The sequence below is a fragment of the Sprattus sprattus genome (assembly GCF_963457725.1).
Source record: "Sprattus sprattus genome assembly, chromosome: 3".
Taxonomy (NCBI): domain Eukaryota; kingdom Metazoa; phylum Chordata; class Actinopteri; order Clupeiformes; family Clupeidae; genus Sprattus; species Sprattus sprattus.
In genome coordinates, this window is record NC_137922.1 from 29,861,281 (window position 1) to 29,883,300 (window position 22,020).

Below are 22,020 nucleotides of genomic sequence, written 5' to 3' on the forward strand. Positions count from 1 at the left end.
AGTAGTCTTTTCTTCTGGGCTAGGCTTGTCGAATGTTGAAATGAATAATTTCCCTCTCAGATCGCAAGTATGTTCAGTTCAAAATCACCTTTCTCACAATGGATGTTCTAGGGGTTTGAATCTCTTGGCACCTCACGATTCGATTCCGATTCAGAGGTCAACGATTCGATTCTAAACCGATTATCGATTCTAAACCGATAATCGATTCTAAACCGATAAAACGATTGTCGATGCATTTCAACTTTTAAATCATTTGAGTTTGCAACTCAGGGCCTGATTTACTAAGATTGCGACCGCAGCTTAATCTGCGGTCGCACATTAACGCACAGTGTTTTTGCGCATTTTCCGTGGTATTTATCAAACTAGATCTGCGCTGGGCAATCTGTGTTTACTCCGCCCTATAGGGCCTGATTTACTAAGATTGCGACCGCAGCTTAATCTGCGGTCGCACATTAACGCACAGTGTTTTTGCGCATTTTCCGTGGTATTTATTTAGGAAGAGAAAATGAAGGTTCAGCGAAGAGGAGATAAATATATTGGTTCACGTTCGCTCAATCACTGAACCTGATTCAATGTGTGCGCTGTTATATTGTTGTACTGCCTACCATCACCTACATCGAGATGTTTAAAAGAACACGATTATAAAGAATATGCTATTGGTGGCATTAATGCATAAACTGTCTATTATAACAATATAGATGTGTACATGGCGAGATTAATAATTTCTACAAGGGACATGGGTTCACTACAATACAGTATATATGGACGTGGGTGCAATCAATGGTTCCAATTACGTTCGGAAAGGTTGCGATTTCAAAAAAAGTCCTGTTTGATGTCTCTAATTTCAGCTATGGCAGTGGGGAAATGTATTGACCAGTGCGCCGTAGCAATGTGTTGAGTACCTGGGTGAATATTTGGTTGAGTGAAGGCTGAGATATACCAACTGCTGATGCTATAACTGTTTGAAATGATCAGATGCCAATATTTGCAATGTTGTCTGGAGTTTAACAACTGATGGAATGGAATGTGATCTCCGGTTGGAGGGTTCGATGTCGTCTCTGATCTGGTCCAGTAATTGAAGTATTGCGTGGCTGGTTAACCTGTACCGTCTAATGATTTGTGGTTCGCTTAACTGAAAAATTGTTATACGAGTTGAAAAAAATATTTCTGTGCGCTGTCTCTGTCTATGTCTTCTCCTTGCTCTTATTACTGCAGCCATATCAACGTTTTCAGACTCAATGGAAATGCTCTTCCTGGTTAAGACCTGCTTTTATGAGGCGGAGAATTATCACGCAAATTAGAGACGTGCGCTCGCCAGGCAGTTTTAGTAAATACCACGCAATACATCATTAGGCGCACTTACCTTCTCTCCTCCCATTAAATAGCGCTTCACGCCCAGGTTACACCCACGTTTCCGTGCCCTCCCACGTTCACACCCCCAAAGCGTTAATATGCGCCTCTACTCAAATGCACCCCCTTAGTAAATACCGTTTTATGTTTATGACCGCTATTTTACGCCTGAAATGGGCGCAATCCTGTTAGTAAATCAGGCCCTCAGAGTCTAAAATCATTTCCTACTTTGTGTTTGATAATTAAAGAAAATCAACAGATGAATTACCTTCTCTATTTTCTTTATTAGAAAAAAAGCTTTTTCTTGTCACAATTTTGACTTTCAATGAGCAATGCAATAATCGATGCAGCTTACATTCAACAAAAATGGATGTGTAAATTATTATTATTTTTTTATATATATAAATGAAGAAATATCCGACTTCCCTTTCAATTCAATACATTTTTTGCAACATTCTGAGGAGATGTAAAATATAAGGAATAGTAGTATTTACTTCTGAATCGAGACAGAATCGTTTTAGAGAGAATCGAGAAAAATCGATTCATAGATTTTTTCCCCCACCCCTAGGATGTACCAGTAAAATGTATAGCTCGGATATGCGACATAATGACTTGTTGTGAAAGCTTTTTCAAAACTAAATTAGATCTTAAGACCAAGCCTCCCAAAATTGATCATATGGTAACAAATATGTTCTCTCCTCCTTATAGCAATTGCTGATGGATGTTGAAACATTTCTCCTCACCACCACTACTCCTCATCTACGCAGTAACCCTATGAGCACACTAAGATGTTTTTGCGTTTATCATGTATATAGCATATGATGTTTCTTTATATATTATGTACATCTACCAAATGCGTGCTGTGTACAACACTTGTTGTTTCCCTTCCCCTTCTGCCACACAACCCTCCCCCCACCCCCCCTTCCTATCTCCTCCCGGCCGTCCTCAAGCAGATGGGTCCCCCCTTATGTGTCGTGGTTCTGCTTAAGGTTCCTTCCTGACAAACATTGAGTTTTTCTTTGCCCCTGTTGTCATTGTGCTTGCACTAAGTGCGTCCAGGCTCTGGGCTCTGTAAAGCGCCTGCATGTCACCAACAACATTTTATTAGATTACACATACTCCACATTCAAACACTTAGGAAATAGTGTATATGGGATGAAAAATAGGATTGTAATTCTTTTACATTTTAATATTTCGGTTATGTTAGCCTAAATATCCGATGTAACAATACATAAAACTATGCATGAGTCATATTTGTGTAAAATCTCAAAATATTAGTCTACCTTGTCAGTTTACATGCTTGTTTGGCTTCTGCCATTGTCTTTGCCAATTCCATATCCTTCAACTTGTCAACAAATACAACAAAAATTCCAATTCTTGGAGCTTTAACCTGTTTTGTAAAACTTTTTTCAACTCTCGCTATTGTCCATTTCATTACACTGTTTTGTATAGACGTTTTTTTGTCATTCTTTCCCGCTTATCGCAAATGTTGTTGGTATGACAACCTACGGAACCAATAGACATAGCCTGTGGGTTGACTGTTCAGAGCATGGGTCTGGGAGTTGAGACATGCCAAAGGAAAGATCAAGTTGGTGAGTTAGTGGGTGAACAGCCAAGATCTAACTAACTAACTAACTGTCGTTTGTGACGGAAATACCCGAAATATGATGTTAACAAGGTTCATCATACAAAAGCAATTGGACTAATTGGGCTGGAGATTTTGTCGACAAACATGATTACCCTAGCCTATAGGAAGAATGTTGCCAAGGCGATAATTAAATAATCATAGTATATTTCCTTCTGTGTCTTACTGCTGATTTTTAACTTCCTGCTTAATACTGTTTAGCCTAAAAAACAGGGTTATTTTTTTACATAGTAGTAGACAAGATCTATTTTAGGATCTATTTTATGCAGGAAATGTCCCTGAGCAAACTGGTAAATTAATTGGGACAATTTGATTTGAGGTGAACTGACCCAAAGGAACTGTGTCCCAAAACATAACCGTTCAGCCAATCTCTACAACTCTAGGCCTCACGCAGGCAAACCAGCACCCCCTGGTGTATTGAGTATTATTGTGTAAGTGTGTGTTCTACTCACCTGCAACTTATTTCCTAACACTATAAAATGAAGTAATGAAGCCCATCATCGCAAGTTGCTCTGGCATTATGGCATACTTTGCAAGATGTTCTGGATTTTGGCATATTTAAAACCCACTCCATCGGGCATAGGTATAATTGAAAAGTGCAACTTACTAAAACAACTATAATCAATGGGGACATAAGTATGGCTTAAGATGGCATATTTCACCAGCTACAGATGAAGAACCCTGTTGCATTTGGTACTCATTCATTGTTTTTGTGGGAAGGTCTCTCAGTAATTCTTGTGGTGTATCTTGAGGTGTATCTCCATATCCATTGTAGGGGGTGGGTCTGAGACACCTGCCTTCTGGAGGTGACATGGGCCTGTTTCAATGAAACACCAATGAAGAAATGTGCCCATTTGACAACCCCAGTGAAGTGCTCAGGAATGTATCTCTTTGTTATTGCTGTTAAGCATCAGTATGGTGGTTGTGTTGCACCCTGATGTGTTATCATACATAGTCTATGGTTCTTGGGTATGATTACTTGCATACGCTGTAGGAACTCCCCAACCAACAGAACAAGGAATTTAACATCATGTCTTGTGTATAACTGCAATTTAGAAAGGCAGTTGTAGATCAGCATAACTTTAAACTTAGACAGTCTGACGGAAACATAAATGAAAAATTCACCTACTTCAGTTACAAAAAACAAGCAGTAACCTATAATGCATTGATGCTGAACAGCAAAACAGAGAAGGAGAGCAAACTATACCATGTGTCCGCCTGTGTTGAGCCTCAGAGGGGCTAGGTATGGGTCAAAGATCATGTGACTGGTCTCTACGTTCACTGGAGACTGCTTTTTCCCAACAGAACATAGGTTCCACGCCGAGTTTACTAATCCCCAGAATGATGGTACTGCAAAAGAAAGTGTGGAGACAGAGAAACATTCTGATACGTGCTGTTTTGTTCTATATTTTGCTGTTTTGTGCTATGTATCTAAATGAGTAAACTGATGCCAATCTCAGACAGACAGATAAAAGCTTTACAAACTGTTGATCAATGTTTTGCTAAATCCTGCATTGCTGCAATTCTATTCTGATCAACAAGAATCATTGCAAGCAACCTACCACATTCCAAATACTATTCCTTATATTATACTCCTCTCCTCAGAATGTTGCAAAAAATGTATTGAATTGAAAGGGATGTCGGATATTTCTTCATACTGACCACTGCATTGGCAACAGCTTACATAATTTCACAAGGTTTCCATTCAGTTTTTATAATGGAAATTCATTGTAACACTAAGTATTATGGTGCTATGCAACTTTAAAGTTATATTATGCGTGGAGAACACTTTTTTGTCAGCGGGAGTGAAAACGGCAACTTTATATGTATTTTAACTTCCCTAACACAAACATCAAACTTCAAGCAAGTGCAACACAAGACAAAGCAAGACTCAAAATAATTCTCAAAACATGGTTGATAAATAACCAAAAATATGATCATTAGTGGGTACCCTGTAAGCAAAATGACGTCCCCTAGACGTCCTGTTATGGTCTCTCTGAACGTTCTAAAAACGTAAATGTGTATGGTTCCCGTGACAACTTTAGGACGTTTTGCACGACGTTCCAAGACCGTCCCGAGGACGTTGCGGTGACAACTGGGAAACGTTTTCTATAGGTCCTGGGGACGTTATGCAGGACGTTGCAAGCACCTCCCGAGGGCATTGTGGTTACGTCTGGGGAACATGTTTCTATAGGTCCTGGGGACGTTCTGCAGGAAGTTGCAAGAACGTCCTGAGGGCATTGTGGTGACATCTGGGAAACGTGTTTTAGACGTCCTGGGTACGTTATTCAAGGATGCACCGCGGACGTAGCAGGCACGACCGTTTTTGCTGAGCTAAATGAAGAAAATAAAATAATAATAGATCTCGGAGCCGTCATTTTGCTTACAGGGCGCACACACACACAATTTCAAGTTCATTTATATTACACATTTCATATGATATGCATAGACACACACACAGACACACACGATTACAAACTTGATTGTGGGCATGGGAATTGAACCGTAAACCTTCCCATTACTATAGCAGATCGCTACCTACTGTACTAACACTGTCTGATTACTATTTTGTCACTTTAACACGTTTATCACAGTGTGAGACAGCCAACAAACTTAGTCTTTTTTTCCGAGGGTTTGAGGAAAAGCATATTGTAGCGATCTCAGTCACTACGCATTGAGGGTTTCCCTTAATGATTCCTTTTTTAATTAACATCCATGGCACGTCACGGACGTGCGGGCAGGGAGGCAGAATAACTAGCCAAACTAAGAATGATGAAATAAAATAAATATGAATGCTTCTCTACTGATCTGTGCTATAAATGTAATGTCTGCATGATTCCAATACAATGCATACATAGGAAGGTCTATCAAGTGTCTATAGCTTTAACATTGAGCTTTCCACAGGCCTTCAAAGATGCTGCAACAGAACGTATAGAGCTCACCGGTCAAATTGTCTGATTGGAATTTCTTTAAAAATCCCGTCTCGCAAACACAATCTGGATTTGACAACAATCCTAATATTTAGGCCTATAAAGCAAATGTGCACTGCCCTTATTATGTTTTAAAGGAACAGGCTAATCTGCCGTTAGAAAGTTATTTAACAACACGCATATGCTGCATTTTAAATAAAGCGCAAACCCTCGGTTTCAAACGAGGAGCGAACTGAGTGAGAAGGATCCAACATGGCCAAGCAGACTAGCCTTAAAAGCTTTTTTTCAGAGGCCAAACACAACTGATGAGGGTAAACCTTCTGACGAGGATGAACCTATAATACCTGCAGTGTTGCATCTGAACGCGTTTAATTTTAGTATACTGTCTACGCCTGTGCGTTAGCGCCGAAGTTGCGTATCCGAGAGCGGTATTGCAGGCAGAGATTTGGAAAAATTAGGCTATAGCTCGCACTCGCAGCATATTGAAAATTGGAGCTGTGAACTTAGTTCAAAATTTTGAATGATGAACAATGAACTGAGCTACTTCATGTAGAAAGCGAACTTTCCAAACACTGAATACCTGAAGCCCTAGATGTTCGAACAGCATCACCAGAGAAAAAGCTGAAATGTCGGGCGTTTATGTCGTTATGGAGTGACAAGTTCTCTTGGCTCAGGTGCGAGGTAATTGATAGTCACAGTAAAATGTTCTGTTAGCAATGCGATAAGGCGACGCAAAGGATTCACAAGAGGGTCGAATAATTTAAGAATCTCTGCTCTCATTAAACAGAGCAATGACCATGTTGCGGCGCTCATTTTAACGCCACAGCAGGTTGCGATTGCGCATCAGACATTAATGTTTTTGTTTCCCATTGTAAACTTAGGAAAATAAACATGTTGCATTCTAAACTACCTGATTATGTTATTATTTAAGCTATGCAGGCCGTCAGTTTTCTTCAATAGGCTAATTTAGAAGCAGAAATAGATATTTGGCCGGCTTATCATTAAAATGTCTCGCAAATGAAAAACATTTTTCTCTAGCGGAACCTCTGGTTCAGAGAGGACCATCAGAGGACGTCAAGGGGACGTTTTGGAAGGACCGAATGCGAACGTCCCGCAGAGGACCACAGGTAAAGGTCACGGGGACGTTTTTAAAGGATGTCCTGGGGACGTATGCTGAGAGACCAAATAAGAACGTTCCCTAATAGTCCGTTTTAAGGCTCATGCGAACGTCACGCAGAGGACCTGCAGGTAAAGGTAACGGGGAAGTTTTTAAAGGACGTCCTGGGGACGTGTGCTGACCAAATTATAAGGTTCCCTGATAGTCCGTTTTAAGGCTCATGCGAACGACATGCAGAGGACCTGCAGGTAAAGGTAACGGGGACGTTTTTAAAGGATGTCCTGGGGACGTATGCTGAGAGACCAAATAAGAACGTTCCCTAATAGTCCGTTTTAAGGCTCATGCTAACGTCACGCAGAGGACCTGCAGGATAAGGTAACAGGGACGTTTTTAAAGGATGTCCTGGGGACGATTTAAGACTCATGCGAACGTCACAGAAGGACCAAACGTAGACTTGCTACGAACGTCAAAAACGTTCTGGTAACGTCCTCTAGCGAACGTTGTGCCGGGGACCAATTGGGGACGATTGGGGACCTTGTGAATGTCCTGTTAACGTCCTGGGGACGTTCCCTGTTTGCGGGGTAAGCAGTATAATTGTTTTTGTTTACCACTTTGTTCTTTCACAGGATGACCTGATGAAGTGCTTCAGTGGCAACTATAAGACAAGCATTGAATAAACAAGGACTCCTTGATGCACTCTTGACCAAGAGGAACATTAAAAGTCGACTTGAATATGCCAAGAAGGAATTTGGACAGTTTTGGGAAGCGGTTCTATGGACTGATGAAACTAAACTAGAACTGTTTGGACACATGGACTAGCGGTATGTCCGTGTACCTGGCATCATTGATTCCCAGAAATACGTGATGCCTTCTGTCAGGAAATTGAACCTTGGTGATCATTGGACTGTCCAGCAACACAACGATCCCAAGCACAACCCGAGTCAACCAAAGCTTGGTTGAGAAATACAGCCATCAAACATCAATGAGCCAGAGGCTTTTGCAGGTGAAGAATGGGCAAAGATCCCAACAGAGATGTGCAAGAAGCACTTACCGAATACACTTATTAGAAGTTATGAAGGCTAAAGGATGCTCCACAAAGTACTGAAGCTGGGGGTTGAATAATAGTGCACATGCACTTTTGTGAAAAGAGTTAAATATTTGATTTGAACTCAAAATTAACTCAGTTTATGTTCTGAAAATAACTCAAAAATGTATCAATAAATATTTTTTTGACTTTTTGTCAAATATTTTCATTATCCTCGACTCATATCACTATAGCGTCTTTTGAGGTGAGGGTGTTCAATATTTCCGATTACAACTGTAGTAAATTGCCCTATGTAGGAGAGGCTATGTTGTCAGTTGGTATGAAAGGCACCACAACTACTGCAATGTCTTGGAACACAACACAGCCACTTACTTCAATACTGCTGAAGGCTTTAAGGAAAGCAAATTTCTTTGGGGGTGTAATATCTGACCACGCAAAAGAGGGACCTTCTTAGCTGTCGACCAATTGTGCCATCACAGTGAGTTCTTTAGACATTGCCTATCTGTCATTTGCAGCAGAACTTAGGACAACTGGTTTTGGTCTGTGAAAGTGTCAATCATGAACAATGGTCAGAAGTCATCAAGTCTAATGGTCATTATAAAACAATTGGGTTCTATCGCGTTATTTAGCTGTTTCTGATTGGACGAGAAACGTTCCATGCGTTGGATTATCCCAGAACAACCCAACTCGGACTTTTCACAGCAAATAATAAATCTCTCCGCGATAAACGTTGCCCCAGTCATAGACATATATGCATAGACACCTCATTGGCCCTTGGCTCGCGTGTCAACTCGACGCATTTTGGGAAGGTGATGCCTGACCTGTAAACAAACGCAAGTGAACGGTGGAGCTGCGGCTTTTCTGGATAAAAAGCACTATATCGTTTACATTTCTCAACCGATTTCATTGAGTCGTACATATATTGAAGGTTTAATGAGCTACATGGGGTACAAACTAAAGTTTTCTCTCCATGTTACTTAGAATCTTGATAGTTAGACTATAATCGCGATAGACATATACATGCATCATTTATGTATATATGATAATCGCTGCTAGCTGTTCACTGTTCCTGTGCTCCCGCAGCACATGCTATGCTAGGCTATTTGCAGATTCTGTTCCGTTATTCTCAATGATGGTCAATTATTAGTAGTTAAAGAAGCACCATTTCGATCATTTAGATTTCGTTTCAGTATTTCAAAGTGAATGAGCTGCGGGAGCACAAGAACAGTGAACGTCTAGCAGCGATTATCATATACATAAATGATGCATGTATATATGTTTATCGCGATTATAGTCTTACTATCAAGATTCTAAGGGCCTGATTTACTAACATGCGACCGCTGCTTAATCTGCGATCGCACATAAACGCACAGTGTTTTTGCGCATTTTCCGTGGTATTTATCAAACCACATCCGCGTTGGGCACTGTGTGCTTACTCCGCCATGTAAAGGGCCTGATTTACTAACATTGATTTGCGACCGCAGCTTAATCAGCGCCTTTGCCAGGCGCACATTAACGCACAGTGTTTCCCCGCATTTTCCATGATATTTATCAAGCCAGAATCGCGCTGGGCAATCATTATTTAGCGCACCGTTAAAAGACTGGAGAAATTGCCTGCAAGTTACTGCCACCATGGAGATTCGAGGAAGAAAAAACTAAGGTTCAGCGAATGTAAGGTCTGTGCTCTGTCCCTGTCTTGTTTCATTGTATGTATCCCTTGTGTTCCTTCTTTTGTGTTTGTTTACCCTTGTCTCCTCGTGTCTGTCTCCTCACGCCCTTCCCTTGTTATTGTGCTTGTGCTGTTTATTAGTTTGTCTCCCTTGTGTGTCATGTGATCTTTGTTGTCTAGTCTTTGTGATTCCTTGTTCCCACCATGTGCTTTCCACCATGTGCTTCCCTGTGTTTGTTTGTGTATGCCATGTGCCCTTGTTGTTGTCCGTGTCTCCACCCCTCACCTGTTCCCAATAATCACCTGGTTTGTTTGTCTTATTGGTTTCTCCTGTGCCCTGTCAATTCCCCTCGTTTAGTCCACCTGTGTCTCCTTGTCTGCCCTGCCTTGATTGTTTTCACCTGTCCCTTGTTATCTGTTGTGTGTGTGTGTATATATAGTCCTTGTGTTCTTGTCTCTCGTTGCTGGTTCGTCATTAATGTTGCGTGTTGCTTCTCAGTGTTCTCAGTGTTCTCAGTGTTCTCAGTGTTCTCAGTGTTCTCAGTGTATTTCTCGTGTTGACCCTGGACTGTTTTCGACTTCTCTATTGCCTTTGCCCTTTTGGATTGTTTGCCTGCCATTGGACTGCTTACCCGTGTACCGAAACCTGGACAGTAAAAGTTTGTTCTTTATTCTACCCCTTGTGTCTGAGTCGTGCTATTGAGTTCACACCCCAACCCCAATTCGTAACAGCGAAGAGGATATAGATATATTGGTTCACGTTCACTCAATCACTGAACCTGATTCAATGGGTTATATTGTTGTTTTGCCCGCCATCACCTACAGCGAGATGTTTAAAAGAACACGATTATAAATAATATGCTATTGGTGGCATTAATGCATAAACTGTCTATTATAACAATATAGATGTGAACATGGCGAGATTAATACGTTCTACAAGGGACATGGGTTCACTATAATATATCCCCACTGCAACAAATACATTTACCAAGTAGCCAGGCCTCTCCAAAATCACTGTTGCTCAATCATGGATATATGGCACTATTCCGGAAGATAAAACTGTCATGGACAGACCACTACCACGTAAGTAATGGTCATGTTGGCATCACATATGACCTGAACATTCATTGAATATGTGTGCTTTCTGTTTTGTTAAATGTGTTCGTGGATTGAAGGTGGGACTGTTTGCATGTGGGTGCGATGAATGGCTCCAAATTACGTTCGGAAAGTTTAATTTCAGCTATCGTAGTGAGGAAATGTATATTGACCAGTGCGCCGTAGCAATGCGTCGAGTACCTGGGTGAATATTTGGCTGAGTGAAGGCTGAGATATACCAACTGCTGATGCTATAACTGTTTGAAATGATCCGATGCCAATATTTGCAATGTTGTCCGGAGTTTACCAACTGATTGAATGGAATGTGATCTCCGGTTGGAGGGTTCGATGTCGTCTCTGATCTGGTTCAGTAATTGAAGTATTGCGTGGCTGGTTAACCTGTACCGTCTAATGATTTGTGGTTCGCTTAACTGAAAATGTGTTATACGAGTTGAAAAAATTATTTCTGTGCGCTGTCTCTGTCTTCTTTCTTCGCCTTGCTCTTATTACTGCTGCCATATCAATGCTTTCAGACTCAATGGAAATGTGCTTCCTGGTTAAGACGTGCTTTTATGAGGCGGAGAATTAGCCCGCAAATCAGAGACGTGAGCTCGCCAGTCAGTTTAGTAAATACTAAGCCAGGGGTCTTCAACAGGGGGTCCGCGGAGGTACTGCAGGGGGGTTGCGAAATCTTTGGTTGATAAGACAATTGTTTTTAATATTTATAAAAAAAAAAAAAATTTACATTAACATAAATCCAACATATTGTAGTGAACGTATAAATTGATCGAGAAGACGTTATCTTTCAGTCCAATCGACACATTCAGCTACCTACAGGAGCTCTCTCAAGCTGGGCACCGGTTCACTCACAGCACCTTTCATGCAAATACGACAGCACAGGCAATAGCCAATCAGATCGCGTTTCTGCTCAAGTCTAAAGAGCGAGAAGATCAAAAATAAAAGATGGCGGACCAAACTCCATTGCTGGTCTTGTTTGTACCTATAAATTGTTAGTTTGACATTTTTTTGCTTAGATTTAAAAAAAATAAAATAATAATAATTAAGAGAAATAGACACTGTACAAGGTCAAAAAACTTTAATTGTACCTGAAAAATAAGTCTGAGAGGATTTGCGAGGTGTATGAGCCCCCTAGTTAATGTTAGCATGCTACTACCTACAATCTTAACAACTTGCTAGCGGTGTGATTGGTTTGTTGACCTGTCAATCTCACTATAACATCTATGTTGTCAAGGTAAGATACACATGGATTAAAGTTTTCCGTCGCTATGACGGATTTCCGTCAACTCGGCTCGCATAAGGCCAAAAATTAGATCGATGCAGATCCGAAGAGAAACAAAATAGGGAGGGGGGGGCACTGATATGATTTGCAGCGTCGGAAATACACGAGGGCAAAGGGCAAAACTGCCCCTAAGAAATGTAATTTTGCCCCTATGTATAATGTATAAGAGTAAATTATAATTTTCTGTAATAATAATTTAATGAACTTGCCAAAAACATCGTAGCCTATGACCCGGTCAGTTGCCATTTAATGTTTTGATTTTCGCATTGACTGATTGTTGCGTGAAGAAATGAACGTTCTAACAAAAAATGTTTGGAGCGCTTCCTAATCAGACCTGGCTGTGAGTGCGAGAGTGAGGAGAAATGAGGATCAGCGCAGTCTCTGTCACCAGCTCAGGTTCTAAAATATAAAATTCATACACCCAGCGACTGTCAAAAATGAAAGCTAGATTGACTGGGTGGAGGAAGACTATGACGAAGAGAAAAAGACCCGGTTTTGTTTTCAAGGCATGTCGGAATTGTGGACAACGAGTTGCCCAAATCCTTGTCAATCCAGCACAGGTACATTCTTCTGCTGACTCCATCAAGGGGAGCAAAAACATTCAGAAATACATGGCATTTCGTCACCAAGCACCAAGCGACACACATCGCCTACGTTGAATGATAACTAGTAATAATACTTTTAGAAATGATTTAGTTCGGTTAAGCTAGTTTAATGTTAGTTAGCTAACGTTGGCTACAAAGGCTGGCTTGCATGCTAGCTAACTAGTCTAATCTGTATTTCCTGTAGGCCTACTATGGTAGGTACATGATTAAAGGTAACACAAAAATCCATAAATATAATGTGTTATTATAAAAAAAAGAAAGAAAAAAAACGATTGTTAATAGTTTTTTTTTTTTTTACCTCTAATAAGATTGTATTAGTTGTTATTACTATAATAGAATACTTTTGAATATGATTGTCTAAATTACGTTGTCTGTTTGGTTTTTGTTCAAAAAATCTAAGAAAACACTTTGTATCTGTAGACTAATGCTAATAGTCTTATTATTGCCATGTGATGACAATTGTTCATATACTGTAAGCCTACATAAGTGTGTTTATTATTTTGAACAAAGGTTAGGCCTAAATGTTATTTCACAAGTTTCTAAAAGTGCCCCCATTTAAATGCCCCTGGATTTCAGTAAATCTTTTTGTCATGTATAGCCCATTAACAAGAATGGTGAAGTCTTGCAAAAAATATTGGTTTTATGCCCTAGCTTTGAACTAGTAAGTGATAATATCGTGATAATATGAAGATCAAATATCAAGGCGGTATGCAGCCACGACCCAAAGTGAGTGCCGATTTTTTTTTCAGTCAGATGAATTTTTTTTTGCTTTAATCCCTGGATACATCTCACTAATGTGGTAGGATGTGTGCCATCGACAGATGCTTGAGGATTCACTGTCCCTTTTTTATGTATGATGAAATAAAAACATATATCTGTGAATTATTTTAATAAGTTGTTATTAATTGTTAGCTCAGAGTTGTTTGCAAGATGTATGTTTATAAATGGCAGTGGCACGGCCACCCTGTACCTTTCATGTTGTTAAATGTTAAATTAAATTCATTGTTTAAAAATGAAAATGTAAATGAATATATTAACCTTTGTATTATTTGAATAGCTTAGTATTGAATACACAATAATAGGGTAGCTATGTTTATTTGGCAGTAGGCCCAGTATATTTTAAACAAAATGTTATGCAATTTATATAGTAGGGGGTCCCTGCTCAGCTCGCCATCAGTTTGGGGGTCCCTGGCCTGAAAAACGTTGAAGACCCCTGTACTAAGCAATACATCATTAGGCGCACTCCTCCCATTAAAGTGCGCTTCACGCCTACGTTACCACCCACGTCTCCGTGCCATCCCACCTGTTGGCAGGTACACACCCTTGAAGCATTAATATGCGACTCTACTCAAATGCGCCCCCTTAGTAAATACCGTTTTATGTTTACGACCGCTATTTTACGCCAGAAATGGGCGCAATCCTGTTAGTAAATTAGGCCCTAAGTAACATGGAGAGAACATTTTTGTTTGTACCCCACGTAGCTCATTAACCCTTCAATATGTATACGACGCAGTGAAGTCGGTTGAGTAATATAAACGCTAAAGTGCTTTTTAACCAGATAAGCTGCAGCTCCACCGTTCACTTGCGTTTGTTTACAGGCAAGTCATCAGCTCCCAAAGATGGCGGCGAGTTGGCATGTCGCAGCAACGTTCTGAAGCAGACAATGAGGTGTCTATGTATATATGTCTATAGCCCCAGTAACCACCCCATGAAACTGGTGGATAGCGCAATGATGATAACCGTTAATTCAAAGTCCTTATAATTCCAAACCAAGATGTTGACAATGGAACTATTTTTTGTTGCGGAGAAACAATGGCGAAATAAAAAAAAAATTTAATCAATAACTTCGTGTTTAAATGTGAATTGGTTGACTATAGAATTGTTTTATAAAAGCAATATAGTACTCATGCGAGTGGGGTAGGTAAGGGTGGCTACGGCTGAACACCACCCGTGGGAATATCCCTTACCTACCCCACTCGCACGAGTACTATATTGCTTAAATAGCCGACCATCCAAATGCAAATCACCCAGGGGCTGTTTTAATTGAAAGGCACAGGTAATGCAGTATTTAGAAGAGTGCTATAGCACAGATTACTGAACATATGCTATTGCTTTATTTTATCACTAAATGTAATTTGACCATTAACTTTCCTATCGGTGTGTAGATACACATGTGACTTATTCACAGAGACATGCACATTTTCTGTGGTTGTTTGTCTTGTGGTTTATATTGTATAAATGCACTTCAATGAGAATGCTGACCGTCCACAACAGCTAAAGGGAAAGTTGTGTATAAGCTTCTCTTTCCAAAATCTAAAAAGGCAGGACACAGGGTCACAGGACAGGGCCAAGACTTTGTAGGTGTACATTAAAAAAAATATTTATTTCCAAATGTGCAAAAGAAACTTAGCAAAGGTACAGATGAATAAAAAAGACCATTTTCACTTCACAGGTTATGTGTTCAACCTGACGGCCCTTGTCTTCAGATGAAGTTGCCTTTGACCCCCCTACCGTATATGGATGCCGTCCAGCGGACTCCTGTGCCTCAGGACCTGTCTCATCAGCATGACGGACTTCCCATGGAACAAGTCATTGCTGAGCATGTGTCTGTGTTGAGCTTCTGTCAAGGGGGATCTGAACCCCACGCACTTCCCTGCAGCATCATAAACTCATGCACAACACCTCACATGGAAGGGATGGCAACACAAACACTTCTTCCAAGGAATCCCCTGGCACCAGCTGACAAACCACCTGTAGGTGTGACATGTCTACATCATCTGCATGGAGAGGAGAGGAAAAAGGGAGAGGAGGAAAGAACATATTGTTTGTTTTTATTAATATTTATTTAGTTCAGAGTTTATTATTGGGTCATATTTGTATGATGCTGAAGCAAACTAGCAGCGTCACATCAACCACTATGTGATCAAACACTTTGTGTCAATTAGTATCCCAGTTTACCTGCGGTATGTCCCCACAACATATATTTTCTTTCTCAAGGGGCATGTGTGCAAAGTTTCAACAAGAACACCTTGTGGAAAAAAACATTTTGATAGCCATTGACGTAAGGTTATTTATTAATAGTAAAAAGGTAAGACCTAATCAGATTGCCTCTACAGCAGGGGAGCCGTTAACAACAAGTGATACTGATATTGACAAGAGGCTCCTATATTGTATATACTTTTGTTCACCAACAAATATCTAATGGATAGCCTACTGAAGTTGTGACATGTAAAAGCAACACTCTCAATACATGAAAATGCATTTAGGATGTGCTCTTGCTGTCCAGAGGTCCTACTAAAAATTGTGTGTCGAAACTAGCATCGTAAAATTGTTGTTGACAGAGAAACAAAATAATTTAAAATTCTTGTTACAAACTTGTGTGTGGCGACACATTCACTGGTTAACTGGAAACACTATGTGACAAAACTTACCACTCAGAAGCGTTCATTTCCAGTATCCAGGCAACTGGCTGTTCCTCAACATCTGTCTCCTCCTCCAATGAAGACTCGAACATACACAGTTGGACGCCCAAACGCTCCATGGTTCAACTCTCACAGTTTTGGCAATCTATTTTGACATGTTGCTTCTTGTGTGAGCAATGACAGTGCCTCACTGTTAACCAGCCAATCAGAGCTGAGCTCATCATCATTATTAACGAAGCCACCAAAACGGGAAAACAACTTCACAGGGTTGTAAATAGGCATGTAAAACCAAATGCCCTGACGAAAGTCACATATCTTCTGTGTAGACAAATACTGAATAATTGCATTCTATTGCACCTTTAAGACTCTAGACTTAAAACCGTCCTCTTTATTACTGAGTTCTGAGGTCCAGCACTCATTGCACAGTCCCTGGTGGAAACAACTAAATAACGCGATAGAACCCAATTGCTGTTGCCTCTTGTCAACTGGCCCATCAGTCGTAGCAGGTATAGTCAGCTCCAGACCATCCTTGCGGCAGCGTTGTATCAGTGTGAACCATGCCTTAGTTTTGCTACCATAGGCTTAGGCTGCCAAGGACCTCCCGTGTCATGTGACCTCTCGTGTGTCATGCCATAGAACTTTCTCCTTCCTTCTCTCTGATGTCTGGCTTCTGTAACATATCGTTTTTAATTGTTCTCCACTATTTTAACTACGTTTTCATATACGTACATACGATGTCTACCGAATTGCCAAATGTGGGTAGATTTTCTCCACTGGCTATGCATTACCCCTTCCATAAGGAGTCATTGGTGCAGTCAGTCCAAAGAAGTTAGGAAACATTTTGAAGGTATCATATTAACAGCAAAGCAAGTTTAGAGAAAATCAATATGTAAATTGAAATTAAAACAGCAACCGATACTTCCTGTCATTCAATCTAATGGTTCTTATGGTTATTGTCTGGACAATTTATTTTAAAGAGGACCACTTATGCTCATTTTCAATATTCATAATAATATTTTGGGGGGTCACTGTGCAATAAGGATTGTGATATGAGATTACATCATCATGACATTAGAATTTCAACAAGGAGCATCAGGCAGCTGAGGAAAGTGGTTTGTGCAGAATATTTTTTTCCTCTGGTTGGTTTCCGCAGACAAATTAGTCCCTCTGACGTGCACTTTGGGCTTTTTAATTTTGCAGACCACAAAAAGCTATATTAACCACTAAAGGAAAGGGAAATAATGAGCTGCTGTTATAGAAATAGGAATACTATCGATTCACATGAAACTTGGCATGATTGTAGCCCCACATGGCTGCTACAGAATAAAAGGTTTGTGTTCCTAGGTGGGTGTGTCCCTTTGTGCTAGCACCCCCTGAAGTGGGGTTGGCTCTTCTGAAAAAAAAAATGTGCAACTGCTTGACAACCATTTCAAGTCTGAAATTTGTTTACAAAATAATTTAATCTTTCGCTGCTTGGGGCAGTTTTCGCTTTGTGCTTAAAGGCAGATGATTGATGCTAGTGGCTATTTTTTTATTTATAATAATATACCCCTGTGAACATGGACGGATTAAGAAACCACGGGCCCCTGGGCCTGGACGTGTCAAGGGCCCCCCCGCCCCCGCAAAAAAAAAAAAAAAAAAATCGTTAATAACATTACTTTATAACAGTCCTTATGAAACAACGATACCGGAGCTGAGCAGACAACATAACGCAAATTATATGACAGCAGAGACGTTGGTTATATGAATTAAACGAATAACTTTTGTAATCGTTACAACCACACTGCTCAAAGTGAAAATAACATAGTAGGGAGACCACACCGAGTTAAGGTTTGAATTCAAAAGATACTTGTCGACTCATTAATTGAATGGGGATGTTCTAGGGCTCAGACGATTACTCAAGTAACTTAAATAATTTGATTACATTTTTTTTGTTGAATTCATATCACCAAAGTCCCTCTATTAAAAAGTATCTGCTATCATATCACTTGCTTAATGTGGCCTGCTCAGCTCCGGTATCATTGTTTCACATGGACTGTTATTTTTGACACCCGTTAACTTGCCTGTCAACGCTTTCTCAAACACTCATTCCACTGCTAACCGTAATCCCTGGCAAATTAAAGAATTTGCAAAGAAATAATTTGTCAAGAAAAGAATGGGCCTCAAGCTTTTATTGTAATTGAATTATTCAAATTGCTTGAGTAATCCTTTAAGCCAAAGTGTTGAGTTTGAATAAAAGTTTTGTCAGGAATCATATTTTGATATTGTTGTTTAAAAACGCAACAGTACTCAAGTAATCAGCTAAATAAACGACAGAATACGTGACTCCAAAAATATTAGATAGTTGTAACCCTAGAGTGTACATTTGTAGCCCACACAACCCTCTCTCTTTCTTGAAAAAATACCATCATAGGCTTAACAACATTATATCTTCAATAAATAGGGCATCACCTCATTTTTGCTAGAGATGGGCCTCTATAAACTATTCAAAATAGTTTTTTTTAGGTTTTTGTAAGGAATCTCACTTGTCCCAGTTAAGGCCTACCAGTAAAACATATTTAAAGGAGCATAAAGTGGAATGTTATGATGTGCCTGTTGTATCATATTTGCTACATGAGTTTTGGAGAAGTCTACCTCACCATGAACAATACTTTCCTGAAAAATCTGTCACATATCTTCTGCTCTCTGGTTAATTATTCTAAATTAAGTATATGGACTCAGGCTCGTAATGTTGCATAATTTAACCACTGGGGGGTGCTGTAATAACATTTTTGCCACTAAGGGAAATTAAATATTCTGTACAAAGGTTTCAGTTTGAAAAAAAGTGTGGATGTGTCAACCTTTATACATGTGTAAACATTAATATTAGGGCTGGGCAACGATTACAAATTTTGATCTCGATTAATCGCATGTTTTCCCTGATTAATCACGATTAATAGCATTTGTATACACAAAATCCGACAATGAATTAAAAGGTAGTGAACAGCGCACTTTTATTTTAAATGTTCAGCCATATGAACGAAAGTGCCATAACATTTGTTGTGCAAACACTTTTAACATCAGCAGGTAAATAGAATATTCAGTGTAAATCTCAATTTAAACAATGTTATCAAAGCAAATACAAAATTAAAGCTCATTGGCACTGCCAGGACATTAATGTTATCCTGTTCGTTATGAAAAAGAAAAAAAAAACTGGCCACAAAATCCTGAGCCACAATCATATCATTAAAACAGGCAATTTCTGACTCCAAAAATAGAAACATTTTACTTTCATCAGGGAGCAGCATAACCAGTCTATATTAAGTAGCCTACCAAATGTCCCTGTGAGAGTGAGAAACCAGAAAACACTTTCAGTGCAGTTTGTCAATTCCTAGAACTTGACACTGTTATTTTAAATGTACTGCCACATGAATTAAAGTGTCATTGCATTTGTTGTGCAAACACTTAACATCAGCATTTTTATCTAGTAGCAGTTACTACTACAGAATTATTACTTGTTTAAACTAGTGCTGTCAGTTTAACGCGTTATTAACGGTGTTAATGCAAACCCATTTTAACGCCGTTAATTGTTTTATCGCGCTATTAACGCTTTGTACATTTTTTTTAAAGATTAACTTTCTTTTTGGCCTTGCAAACTGTGTAGTAGGCTAACGTTACGGTTTGAGTGATGGTGAGCGCTATACGGCGAAATGGATGATAATAAGCTTCTGAATAGAAAGTTTACCTTTAAAAGACTGTTGCCTGAAAATGTCAACAGGCAGCTGGCTGAAAGCACAGAAGTAATAGGCTTCCCTTTTATTGGTAACCTAACTGTTACGGTTCATTGTTTTTTAAATAAGAGGCCTGAATTGTTCACAGCACACTTGAAAAAAAGAAAATATTAAGCCATGGTTTAACTGCACTATAGGCTGAGTCCTTGTTTATCTGAAATGTGCACTTTATAATTTTATTTTGTACCACCCTGTTTGGCAATGTTGTTTTTCAATAAAATAAAACATTGCATAAAGCAAGCCAATCCACTTTTCCATGATAAGAGCATTAAAATAAAATAAAAATGATGGAAAATAATTGAAGGGACATTTAGAATAGATTTGCGATTAATTAATTTGCGATTGTAACTCCCCAAATCTAGATTTCCTGTGTCCGACTGAAATCAGATTTACACCCCCAGATAAGTGATCGGATTTGGTTGGAAATCGGACAACGCGCGCTTGTAACTTTGGAAACTAGATTACAACTGGAGGTGACATCTTTTCGCATGCTTGAGATCCCGTCCATAGACATATACAGTATACATGCACCATATATGTCTATGATATGCTAATCGCTGCTAAACGCTCACTGTTCTTGTGCTCCCACATCACATTCACTTTGAAATACTGAAACGAAATGTAAATGGCCAAAAGAAAAGCAAATTATTCTGACGGCTCCTATCTATAATGATCTATTCCCATTCCATAGGCTACTGAATATTCTGTTTAGATCAAAGGTTTTTTGCGACATATCGTGATATTTCAGATGATAGTTATGCGGTAGCCTGGCTATACCAATGTGTTGACATTAGAAAAACGTTGACTGCGACTGTTTTGGACAGAACGTGCTAATTCACTGAACAAATATTTTCATATTACTTTTCCACCACTTGTTAGTCATGTAATCCATTCATATCGATGTGAATCAATCAATACAAATACAACTTTAACTGTGATGTGTTTTTGTTTAATTTCACAACGTTTTTACTGTATAATCAACGGTAGCAGATGCCCACTTGTAAACAGTCCACATTTGATTTGAACTGACGAGGCCAAGATCTGGATTTGTCACTGCCATGTATCGTGAGATGAAGCAGTTAACCCCCCAGGGATAGAGAAGCCTGGCTTTAGCGGAAATCGGGTTTATGCCATCATGTATGACTTTCGGACACAAAGATGGCGGCGCTTAGACACAGTGACATCACATGGTATCATATCCGTTTCCGGTTTTGCCGCAGACTTTTACAAAAAAAAAGCCTTTGAGCAAAATAATAAAACCTGCGTTAACACGCAATAAAATAATTGTCGCCGTTAAATAATTGATGAATTAACGCGAGATTAACGCTTTAACTTGCCCAGCCCTAATTAATATATATATATATATATTAATATATTTCAATACTGTTTTTACTTCCTTGTTTACTTACTACATTCTTGCTCTTGCTATTTTGATCCTTACATACATCAATATGCCTTAGTTTAGACCAACTAGTTGCAAATGCTAAATGTTTGTTACATTTGCAAATGTATTATAATTATAATTTGTGAAAAAAACTCATACTTTGCGTGTGTATTTGTCATGAAATGTCATTTGTAAATCTGGAATATTGCATGTGAGGTATTGTGGCATTTGTGGCTCATCCAACACATGCATTCATCCAACTTCTACTGAAGTCATTTTGAGGCATTTCTTTTTTCTTTTTCGTGATCCACATTCAAATAGGTTTGGTCTTAAAGGAGCGGCCACTAGATGGCGGTCTTGTTTTACTCAAGCCGTAGTGAAAGTAGTAGCTTTCAGTTGTGGCAATGCTCCAGCCAGCGTCAAACTCACCATGCAGCTGAAAATCTTGTAGGCATACTACATGTTAAGTGTTAAGAATCTTGATAGAACCCTTCTTGTGATCAGCCCGCTATATGTCTCATGCACCAAAGATATAATTTTTTCGTTCATGCCTACACTCGCACCATAACCACACGGTTTGAAGCCAGAAAATTCAATGGAATCAATATTTGCGTGCCTTTACAACCTCACATAGCCCACATAGGTTGCTGATTCCAGTGAACATCTATTTCATCAGTGTGAAAGGATA

At 39.5% G+C, this 22,020-nt stretch overlaps 1 protein-coding gene across 1 annotated transcript in view; it reads right to left on the minus strand.

Annotated features, from left to right (window-relative positions):
• Nucleotides 1-22,020, minus strand: part of ca10a (carbonic anhydrase Xa) — a gene marked incomplete at both ends in the record, with an annotated part of 40,373 nt that overhangs the window by 11,762 nt on the left and 6,591 nt on the right. Inside the window, one exon of the mRNA XM_080835257.1 lies at nt 4,203-4,345. Within this exon, the coding sequence (XP_080691383.1) occupies nt 4,203-4,345 (143 nt within the window). The remainder of the gene's footprint in view (nt 1-4,202; nt 4,346-22,020) is intronic.